We start from the raw sequence: 12259 nt of genomic DNA, 5'->3' as shown, positions 1-12259 counted from the left end.
TGTTATACAATGGGAAACAGATAGAAAGTTGCTGTAGGCTGCTCACAATCTGATTTTCCTTTGCTCGAACAACAAAAAAGAGAAAATAATAGACTCCTCATCTCTTAATATTTACTCAGAGCTCATTTATATTTTCTGCTTGGGGCTCTCGCTTGTCCCAGTGAACTGGAAACAGACAATGTCAAATGTTGCCAATATTGTGTTTCCTGGTCAGATGTGACCAAAAAAGAAATCATTTTGTGCAAACTAGATCCACGTGACTTAAAGGGGCAGTTCACACTTAAGTTGCCATAGAAGGTCCAATTGTAAGCAACTTTTCAATTGGTCATCATTGTTTATTTTTATAGTTTTTGGATTATTTGCTTTTTCTCTTTCCAACTTTTAAATGGGGGTCGCTGACCCCATCTAAAAAAACAAATGCTCTGTAAGGCTACAAATGTATTGTAATCGCTACTTTTTATTTCTCATCTTTGTGTTCAGGCCTTTCCTATTTATATTACAGTCTCTAACTAGGGTTGTCACCTTTTCCGGAAAAAAAATACCCGCCTACCTATATATTTATCTTTTACCCTATTAATAATATTGGGATCAGCCATCATTTTTACCGGCCAGGCCGGTAAAATTCCGGTCAGGTGGCAACCACCCCGCCTAGCTGGGCCGGTATTACAAATTTACCGTGAATGCAGCCGCGGGTAATTTGTAATACCCTTAACAAAAGCCCTTGCCCTCCGGTGGAAACTTACATTTTCTTCGTCTTCTGGCGACGTGGCCTGCCCCCTTTTGCGGCACGAAGATCCAACACATGCTGTAACTGAGCGACTGTGACTAAAGCACTGATTTATCCTTAAACCTAGAGTAAAAATTGGTCATTATAATATGTTTAGTAATTATGGCAAAAACATACATGATGCAGACAATCAATTTGTAGCAGAAAGGAGAGCACTCAGTTCAGCAGAATACTGCCAAAGTGGAATTTATTTCAGACTAGCTGACATAAATTCCACAAGTGTCTATTCCACTTTATTTCAGAATAGCTGACATAGTGTCAACTATTCTGAAATAATTCCACTTTGGCAGTATTCTGCTGAACAGAGTGCTCTCCTTTCGACTACAAATTGAATATCCATAAGGTGTGCTGTACACCTCATAAAGGATAGAGGCATTCTGCATAAAGCAAGAAGGTAGTGCGCTGGAAACAATGTCCTCTACTTGTACTATGATGCAGACAATGTGGGCCTGACATACTAAACTAGGGGGACAAGCACCAAGACCTTTCTTTTATCCTAAAACTCATTAACAAATCTTTGCCAGCCAACTAGTCAGAGTGAACAAGAGCCCAGGGTAGCAGTTCAGTAGTTAAAATTGACACAACCAATTATTGATCGTTGAAAACTTTGAAATTCTTGGTATAAGCTCACAATATATGTGTCATTAGAATTTCCAGCACAGTAAAATAAAAATAGAAGACTTGTACTTGCTGTGTGACCTATCTGGTCTAATTGCATGGTGGCATTGTCTTGCTGAAACAAGTGAGACCTTCCCTGAAAATATGTTGTCTGCTAGCTTATTATTCTCCAAAACCAGTATACAGTTTACTGTTTAGCATTAATGTTATCCCAGATGTGCAAACTCAAAATGCCATCATGGATGTTGGCTTTTGAACTGCATACTGATAACAAGCTGGATGGCCCATGTCCTCTTTAGCCCAGAGGACCTGGCATCTATGATTTTCAAAAAGATGGTATGTTTAATTTCGGTGTTGTACCATGTAAATTGAAATAAAGCATAATACTTCCAACATTGACCCTTTAACTAAACAGAGGTACTGTTAATCCCTGAACTGAGCTGCTTATTGACGACCCCAATATTTTCGAGAAAACACGTCACATATTCACAGATTCATTCACTGAGAGCCATTTTAGCTAGGTCACTCCCACCATTGGAACCACCTGCAACTTAAAAAAGAGGGCATTGTTTAACATAATACAGTTTTATGTGTATGTGGCGTGGTTCAACTCTTATGAGTGGAAATGCAGAACAACCAATGCTGAAACATTTGCTTAGCCAATTCTTTGCCCCAAGATAGTCTTATGTGTATAGATAATGTCCCAGTACCTTGACGTGGCAGGGATATAGAACTACTATTATGGAGGAGGAGAGCTAGGTGTTGATAATATTGCATGTGCAAATATATTATATACTGAAAGCTGGATATCTTATTTTTTAGTTGTAATTATCTTCTTTCAGATTAACTAATGATGTCTCTTGTGGGTTACCTAGGACTGTCCTAAAATCACATCTTCAACAATACCACAATACATATACACAGAGCCGCCATCAGAAATCACTGGGCCTCGTACAACATTTTCTGGGTCCCAACCCACCTCAGCCCCCAAGCCCCACCCCAGATCCTGTCCACCCCACAGTAAAAAGGCCACACATACAGCGCTAAAAAACGGTAAACTCTCACACACACACACACAAGTTATAAAAATCTGCTGATTCTGTGCTGCTTTCAGTTACTGAGCATAGGGACCGAATTAAAATATACAGTACACATAGGGGCACATTTACTTAGCTCGAGTGAAGGATTAGAATGAAAAATACTTTGAATTTCGAAGTATTTTTTTTGGCTACTTCGACCATCGAATTGGCTACTTCGACTACAACTTCGAATCGAACGATTCGAACTAAAAATTGTTCGACTATTCGATATTTCGATATTCGATAGTCGAAAAAACTTCGACCACCTACTTTGCCACCTAAAACCTACCTACCCATAGGCTTTCCTAGCAATTTCTGATCGAAGGAAAATCTTTCGATCGATTTTTCCTTCGAACGAACGAATTGTGGTATTGTGATATTCGAAGTCGAAGGATTTAACTTCGATGGTCGAATATCGAGGGTTAATTAACCCTCGATATTCGAACCATAGTAAATGTGCCCCATAGAATATAAATGTCACAATATAAGGCTGATTAGTAATTAATAGAGAAAATTACTATGTCAGCTCAGAAAACTGTGCAACTAGCACCGTAATTTAATAATATACCCTGTAGCATCATCTTTTATTACAGGCAAACCTAATTTTCTGCTTGATAATTTGCCCGACCCCTAAGCTTAGCTTCTCAGAGCCCACTGAGCATGTGAGTGTCACAGACACTTTCCAAGATTGTGACCCCCAGTGACAGGTTTGAAATCTCAATTGCTGCTATTGAGAACTGAAACTTTAGGCTGGTGCAATAAGGTCATTATATAAAAGATGTCATTTTTAGCTACAGGTATATTCATTTTTTTGGTTTAATTCCCCTTTATAAAAAAAAATTGGTGGCTAGGGGCCTATATATAGTATTAAAATAATACGTTGGTGGCCAGGGGCCTATATTTAGTATTAAAATAATACGTTAGAGGCCAGAGGTTTAGTAAAATTTAAAAAAAAAAACACATTGGTGTTCAGTGGAACTTACCTTAGGCTCCTTTCTTGGCTTCAGGGCATCAGCTTCCTGGAGCTCTCGGTCTTTTCCCTGCTTAGGTTTCGTTTGTGATTTTGGGTCTTCGGAACTTCGGCAGTTTGGCTCTGTCAAGGGGGGTACGGCTAATTCGAAAAGTGCAGTACAGCCGGGCCGGGCTCAATACAAATGTACCCCCTATGCCAACCTGATGGCAGCCCTGCATATACTGGGTACTGACTGCATACGTGGGAAGAACTGTGCACACTTTTATGATTAATGACCCAGGAAAAGGGGTCCCCCTATTGCGATGTTCTTCTATGAATAACAGCGTTCTTGCCTACACAGAAACCTTGCTAATGTTGAATAATCCCTTCAATATGTGCTTGTAGTGTGAGCCTCATTAGTTATGTTGTCTCTGACTGGGTGTAAGGGGAAGATTTTGGTGTGCTGTAAAAGCTAGAGTTTTGCTGTAATTGTTTCCTATTGAAACCTACATCCATTTATTTTCTATTCTGTCATAGTGTCTGGTTGCTAGGGTCTCATTAACGTCACATCAGATCAGTTATGTCTTTTAGATCAGGTGAATGTGGTTGTATGGTTGGAATTATTTTCTGCTCTCACAGCCCCAGAATAGGTGTGCTTTTTATTGTACTTAGACAGCACTGCAGTGTCAAGTTGCTTTTGAATTCAGAAACCTAATATAATGATGAATACAGCAGGTAACTTGATCCTAGGATCCTAGCAGTAACACAGCTGAAATGTTATTGTTCAGTAAGCCTTGTGGTCTCATAGCAACATCAGTAGAAAAAAACAGCCTTGCAGTACTGTAAACCTATTTTTGCTTCTCTTGAGCTCACGAGCAGGAGCAAGAATAGAAACACCAGAACAACTTATCCAGGTAAGAAGCAATGGTAGTATCACTGGTCAGTACTGCGTCTGCTATAAACGAAATTCCGATATATATTTTATTATTATTCTTTTTCTAGTTTATGATCAGTGTTTGATGTTTAAAGTGTATTTTGATGGGTATAAATCAGCTTTCCAGTCCTTGCCCACACCTGCAATTTTCTATGTGACATAGTCTACTAATGTTTCTGTTCAATAAACACCAGCAGCTTGAAAATAGATGTGTTGCCACTAACAAGGGTTTGATCAGTAAAATCTCTCATGTGCTTTAATTACATATGTCATCTTTTTCATATAATATAATTATATGGAACCTGTATTAATAATCTGAGACTGAAGTCTATTATGGAGCAACAGACAGAACATTACCTCACTGATAGGTCCCCCCAGGCTATATAGATGATTTGGACAGGCAATGATACATATCTAATTGTATCAAGAAGGGTGTTTAGTTATAAAATAGGGTTAATTTACTTATACTCCAATCAGAAGTGCAAGAACAGTAAAAGCACAAAAACGCAGATCTAAGTGCCCATACAGAGAACACTTCTTAGCAGGGTCTGTCTGTGCTCTGTACGTAACAAAAATGCAAGACAGTCCTGTCATTATAGCCTGCCCTGTATCTGGCAGAATCACTGAGCATGCCAAGGGAATAGAGTAAGATTCATAGTTATATGTTAAAGAGCCAGTAACACCAACAAAATGCAGTATATGTAGTTTTGCATGCATTTAATATATTTACTTTGCACTGTGAAAAATTGTGTTTTTGCTTCAAAAGCTCTACTGTCGTGTGCTCCTTCCAGTAGCTCCATTTACAGGTATGATGTTGGCCCATGTGGTACAATCGCCAATTCTTTTGCACTTTTCCTACTGGGGGCACATCACAAATGAGTCCTAAAATAAATGCAAAGAAATTTTTTTTTCTTTATGTTGTTAACACAATGGGGCAAATTCACTAAGATGCGAAGTTGCGCCAGGCGCAACTTCGCCGCACTTCGCCAGGCGAAGTTTCGCCAGGGCTCCGCAAATTCACTAAAATCCGAAGTTGCGCACAGGGGTAGCGTAAGGTTGAGAAGTTGCGCTAGCGTTGATTCGCTATATAAAGCGAAGTTGCGATAGCATACGGCGCGAAATTCAAATTTCAATGGAGGAACACGTATCTGCACTACAAATGCCTAGAAAACCTTCAAATCAGCACATAAAAATTTTATTTTGCCCTACACATGTGCCCACTGTCTAGGTAAGTTGCCATGAGTCAGGAAATGTAGGGGGGGAGGAAGGGGAGCCCCAAAAAATTTTTCGATCTTTTTCAGCCTATCACCCATCATGTAGAAAACACGCCAGCGTTTTTTGGGACTTAGAAAAAAAATTGACTTTTTTTGAAACAATCCCTATCTACTCTATTGCGCTTCACCAGGTCTGAGGTGGCGAAGGAAGTCTAGCGTAAAAGGTAGTGTTCACTACACTGCGCAAGTTAGTGAATTTGCGTAGTTTAGTCATTAGCGAAGATTCGCCTGGCGTAAGGTTGCGAAGTAACACTAGCGAAACTACGCCAGCGTTCGTTAGTGAATTTGCGCAGTAGCGAAAATGCCTAACGCTAGCGTTCGGCGCTTCGCGTCTTAGTGAATTTGCCCCAATGTGTGCCTAAGTTTGTAACATTGTTTGTCAATTCGCTGTATGGTATTGTATGGTAGTATTATGTTTATCTGGATCATGTTTCTACCGATGTTATTTCATTATGTTAATAACTGCAATCATAAATATTGTCTGAAAAAATAAAACTAGGTAGTGTATGTGGAGATATATTGATAATGCACATATTGTTAACACCCTTTTTTTATTTGAACTAAAATGAACCAAACTTGGACACCTTCTACAATTCACGCTTTTAACAGCAAATAAATAATGACCTGTTTCTTATATTCAGTAAAGAAATTGGAAAGACACTGGACAATATGCTGTGTATTATTATTATAACATGTTTATAAAGTGTCAACATATTCTTCAGCTCTGTACAAATTGGGTTTATACATTCAATATACATAATTACATACAGTACATAGTGAACAATGATTGACTGAAATCAATTCAATTTCATGCCCAGCCATACAGGTCTATGCCCCAACAACTAATGAAGATGTTAAGTCTAAGCTTAAATAGACCTGCAGACATCATATACTGCTTTATATTGGAGAATCTCAAGGTAGAAAATGAGAAAGACATAGTTGCAGTGTTAATACATGGTATTGACAGAAGAGAAACTATTGTTAATTGGAAATATATTTTAAAGCACCTGGACATCACCTGATGGATTCCACTGAAATCAAATACTGTACAGTACATTTTTAGTACCAAGTGATGGAAAAGTCCATTGCGATGGAACAGAATGAGGAACAGATCATAAAAAAACTCAAAGTGGAACTGGAAAAGAATAGCAACGTCATACAACTTCTAATACCCATTGCTTTTAAGAAAACATCAAGAAGCTTTGGATGCTAGACCTAAATAATAAGTGGTGGTGGAATTTCAGAAAGATAGATTGAAACAGCATGTATGTGGCTGTTTTTATGAAACTCTAAGCCTGTGATGCTCTGTGCAGAATATGGAGACAGGCTTGCTGGAGGACACAGCTTGACCATGATTCACATTACACCTGCACTGAAACGTGTAAGAATGAAGGTGTAGTAAGCATGTGGCTTCCTGTGGGACTAGGTAAAGGATCCTGTCTATGCAGAGTTTAAGAGGCATAACGAAAGTACAATGTGCCTATTAAAAGTTACTAAGCCAAGTGGAGAATTATGTACTTACTACTGACCGCCATATAAATGTGTGCTTTTGCACTTCTAAAGAAGCTTTAAGATGCTTCTATGGTAATGGAAAAAGTAATAATGTGGGCTGTAATGAGTGGAAATGTAGACTACATTTTTAACAGCCTTTGTTTTCAGTGTATCATAGAAATAAAACATCCCACTTAGCTCTACTTTAAAGCATTACCATGTCTTGTGCTTGAAAGAGTGACAGTAGATAACAGCTTGGTCTTGACACCAGTGTCACGCATTGGTGTGTAATAATCTGTTGATACCATGAACTCATCAAAGAATGCAACCGTCTCTGGACCTCTAAATAAATGAGCAAATGTTCACTGGGTTTGTGAATAGTTTTAAAGGGAGACTGATCTCTAACCCCTATCAGTCGTATAATTTCTTGGCTGGAAACTCCATAAATACAATCTTCTCATTTTGTATAATGGGTCATTTAACATTTATTTTTTAATACTTTCCACTGAACAAGTAAAGTACAAAATATTGCCCACTAAAGGTTCTTTTAACTTTTCTTGTGGTTACAGGTCTTCAACCAGTGTTTTACATCTCCAACTGCTGGTCTTATGGAAAGAAAGCGCCTGAAAAAGGAAGTTGGAAAGCTACTGTAAGTATATTGATGTTTATTTTCTCAGCACATGACTAGATTGTGACATATTTTCTCAAAACTAAATACCAGATATTTGTCTGCAGTGGCAAATGATGTTAATTACCTCTTCATATGTAGACTATTTGCAATTTTTTTTTGCAAATTTTTTTATTGTTTGCACCCTTTTTGACAGATTTCAGACTTCAGTGACTTCCTCGCAAAGTTTGTGAACAAATTGTTTGCATTGTGCTTTGTATGTAATAAAATGTTTAAATGGCAAAGCGTTTTTCGTGCCAAAATATTTAACAAAACTCCAGAGCTGGTGTTACTGCTAACCTTTGCTTAGCAATAATGAGTGATGTAATATTTGTCAGCAAATCATTCTACCTTGTGAGCAGCGCTAAATATTTGTAAAAATAAGATGCGCTTTTAGATTGTAAGCTTTTTTGGATTGTAACCTCTGGCGAACAAGGTCCTTTGATTCCAAAACTTGTCAAATAGTGTTTTGTGTATGTATATAATCTGCAGAGGAAACAAATACACACAGACAACACAATACAGTGTACTGCTAATCTGTGAGGTTCAGTTTTAAGGAAGATGCAACTCACAAGATGAGTGTCTTGGCTAGCAATGGGCTTCACCTGCAAATTCGTGAAATGGCAAAAAATTTTCATTGAAGGCACTGAAGTCAACATCTTTATTACAATACATAGAGTTTATGGGCATTTTTTCTCTGCCAAACGTGGCAAAATATTTTACTCATTCCGTCTTTTGTACAGACTTTTTTTGAACAACCACCCTAACCCTGGTGCAGTCAGACATGCATTTGATGCTGGAGGGCTGTCATGTTGCCCTAAATTGCAGGGGCAGTGCTGGGAGATATCTGGAGGAAGGACAATAGCAGAAATTTGGTTATTGCCTCGCAGAAAATCCATTTTGTGTTTGTTGAGGTCAATGACCCAGACAACTAGATAGTATTTGTATGTGTATATCTTTTTATTAATAATTAATTTACTGATGGGTTGCTTAACACTAGGGATGCACTGAATCCAGGATTCGTTTTGGGATTCTGCCAGGATTCAGCCTTTTTCAGCAGGATTTGGATATGGCCGAAACCTTGTGCTGGCCGAACCAAATCCTAATTTGTATATGTAAATTAGGGGCGGACAGGAAATCAAGTGACTTTTCGTCACAAAAGAAGGAAGTAAAAAATATTTCTTTCCACTTTTTGGGTTCGTTATTTGGCAGAATCTTTCACAAAGGATTCTGGGATTTGGCCAAATCCCAAATAGTGTATTTGGTGCATCCCTACATAACACACAACTGATGAAGGGAATGTGCTGAAAGGTTGGGCATAACCAGTAACACGCAAATAAGAACCACACTAACTGGGTGCATTCAATCTCCAAGATCAAATTATTCTGGGATTTCCCTGTATCTATACACAAAGAACGGGGGTTATTTGCACCAATTAACATCTCTGTAAGTGTTGTATAACGTGTATATGGCTTTTGAGGTTGGAGTGGTCGTGGTCAGGAAGGATGTTTCTTGGCATGCAATAATAGTGCAGGCTGAGAAATAGCCTCTTAGCTCACATCTCCTCCCTGCCGGGTGCACACAGGCAACTGCACCGATGTTCATGGATCAGCTGAATAAGTGCAGGCAGAGAATCAGCCCCATGTGGCATTAGCCTAATAGTGACTAGTGATGAGCGAATCTGTCCACTTCGATTTGCTGAAAAATTAGCAAAACTGCGAAAAATTTGCAAAACGCATTGAAGTCAATAGGCGTCAAAATAATCTTGACGCATGTGCCAATTTTTATACTCGCTCTTTTGTCCAAATGCATTTAAGTCAATGGGTGTCCTAATAATTTTGACGATTTTAATAACATTCGCAGTCAGTGAAGTGTGGAAATTTGCCGCAAATCCATGCCTGGCAAATAAATTCGCCCATCACTAATAGCGACATTCACTGCAAAAAATTATGATATATTTGAAATGTGTTTCTTTTATTATAGAAATTATGCTAATTATCTTTTATATGTATTTACTCTATATTTGTCTCTATTTTTATTCCCTTTGAAGGACAGACTATGTCAGCACAACTCTCCGTGAAAAGGATTTTGATCCTAAAGGAAAAACGGAATCCACGTTCCTAGATGACATGGTAGCTAGACTAGTAGTAGTAGTAGTCTTAAACTGAAAACTTGGTGATAAAACATCCATGTACACAATTTTCTATAGATCATTGAACAGCAATAGTTGTTTTTATGTTAATCTATTTGTGTAGATATAAAACTAACTGTAACCTGAGAAGCCATGGACTTGATTTAAAACTAACATAATAATCAGGCAAACCTAAATATGAGTATGATTTAAAAATAACAAAATATAAATATATAAGTGGAGAGAAGTACAGTATGGGATATAGAATAAATGAAGATTATAGTTACAAAATGGAACTTTACTTTCCATGACCCAGTGCTGATACTGCAGGCCACATAGTGGAATGGAAATCATTGGAATGCAATAATCAAATCCTTCTTATGTAAATACACAGTTTTTGGGAGCAAGTGATCATATCAGTACATTTTCATTGTTAAAAATGATCCCAAAACACCTCATATTTCTAGGCAATGATTGCCTGTGATTAAGTCCCGAAGGGTATGAAATGCATAAGGTGGAGTACCATGGGGTCTTTATGTAATTTTCTTTTTTAATTAAGTTTTGAATAACATAGTAACATAGTAAGTAAGGTTGAAAAAAGACACCTGTCCATCGAGTTCAACCTTTTTTTTTTTTTTTAAATTAACTACCTATCTGCCAGTTGATCCAGAGGAAGGCAAAAAAAAACCATCTGAAGCCTCTCCAATTTGCCTCAGAGGGGGAAAAATTCCTTCCTGACTCCAAAATGGCAATCCGACTAGTCCCTGGATCAACTTGGACTATGAGCTATTTGTCTTTTTAGGGAATATATAAGCTTTTGTCTTTTTAGGGAATATGAGGTGTTGTTATGGGATGACTTTTTTTGATATATGATATGGCCTTGTTTTGGGGTCTATCAATTAGCTTTTACTGGTTTAGTGCAATTATAAAAAATAAAAAAAATCCCTGTCCCTAATTTTGTCCCTAATTTTGTAGGCAATTATGAGTAATATATAGTTTTGCTTTTACATGGTGCTAAAAAATTATATTATCTTTAAAAATTGCCCCTTTATTTGGAGCTCCCTATAGATGTTCTCTGGTCCCTGTTTCAAATGAGGGGTGGGCATGTCCTAATGGTTCCTGCCAGAAGCACAGTAGGAGGGGCACAGTCCTGCAGTCACACAAGCACAGACAGGCTGTAGATCCATATCAGGGCCTGCTAGCTGCTGATTGGTTCCTGTCCTACAGTACCGCTGGCTCCCCTGCACAGCCTGGGAATTAAGGGAGCAGGAAGGAAGCAATTATTAAATCAGCCTCAGACACTACTTTTAAAAGCACAATTCTTCTATATCAAAATGAGTATAATGCACTGGTACATTCTTTTTTTTTTATACAAAATATCTCCTTTAACATTTTAGACACCTAATTCATTATTATAATTTTTTTATATAGTGTGAGCCATTTACGCAAGCTCTTTACATTTAGGGGCCCATTTACTAACAATCAAATTTTTTTTTTTTTTTTTAACAAAACCCTGAAAAATTTGAGGTTTTATTTTAACCCGAAAATTTGCGTTTTTTCACTGAAACTACACTTGAAAAACTAAAATTTTTTGGAAAAAACACAACTCTGTCCCAAAATGTCATGACATTTGTAGTTTTAGAGAAAGTGAATTTGGCCTTGGTTTCAAAAACCTCTAAAACTGCTAAAAAGTGTTATTTTGAGAGCAATTGTTTTTTGCCAAAATGCAGTGTTTTTTCCCCACAATACCAGCGTTGTTGTGCATATCAGGGGAGCTGCACCTGATTGTGACAATTGTGTTTGATGCATCAGAATTCACTTTGAGATCATATGAGTGCAGTTGTGATTACAGTTTCAAAGGTCCCGTTGGCATTATTTCTGATGTCCATTATTAGCGTATGTATGCACCAGACACAACTGATCTGCGCCTATTGTCATAGGGCACTGAGGGAACCCTGGTGCTACCACCTGGTCTGGGGGTAGCGATACTCCAGGGTTCCCATGTGTCAGTTGGCTCAGCATTTAAAACAGTGAATTTTGATACAAGTACCCTAATGAATGCTGATTTGCACAAAACTGATTACAGGGAAAATTGCACACGGAAGTGTGCTTGTAGTTGTAAATTACCCCCTTCGGATTCACAAGCAAGTGCATACAGTCTGACAGGTGATCTGGGCATTAATAATAAATAACTATTTCTATAGATATCACTTTTCAGTTATACCTCTTTGGTGTTCTCAGGCTTCTACTAAAATGTAAACATGGTAAATGACAATGCAGTTGGCCTTATTTGTAAAAAATGGACATGTCCTGTTTAAGCACTTTG

General features: G+C 37.9%; 1 protein-coding gene across 3 annotated transcripts in view; it reads left to right on the top strand.

Moving 5' to 3' along the window:
• The first annotated feature begins 3 nt into the window (after window positions 1-3).
• Window positions 4-12259, top strand: part of c2orf80.L (Chromosome 2 Open Reading Frame 80 L homeolog) — a 33148-nt gene continuing 20892 nt past the window's right edge. Inside the window, exons 1-3 of one of the 3 annotated variants that reach the window (XM_041576115.1) lie at window positions 4-305; window positions 7705-7784; window positions 9853-9934. In XM_041576115.1, the coding sequence (XP_041432049.1) occupies window positions 7744-7784; window positions 9853-9934 (123 nt within the window). In that variant the 5' untranslated portion in view covers window positions 4-305; window positions 7705-7743. Of the gene's footprint in view, window positions 306-3858; window positions 4351-7701; window positions 7785-9852; window positions 9935-12259 lie in introns of those variants that run through there. The other 2 variants (XM_018236207.2, XM_041576116.1) reach the window with 2 other exon arrangements.

This window comes from Xenopus laevis, chromosome 9_10L (genome assembly GCF_017654675.1).
Source record: "Xenopus laevis strain J_2021 chromosome 9_10L, Xenopus_laevis_v10.1, whole genome shotgun sequence".
In the NCBI taxonomy this organism is placed as follows: Eukaryota; Metazoa; Chordata; class Amphibia; order Anura; family Pipidae; genus Xenopus; species Xenopus laevis.
Note: the sequence above shows the minus strand (reverse complement) of the source record. Positions and strands in the feature narration are given on the sequence as shown.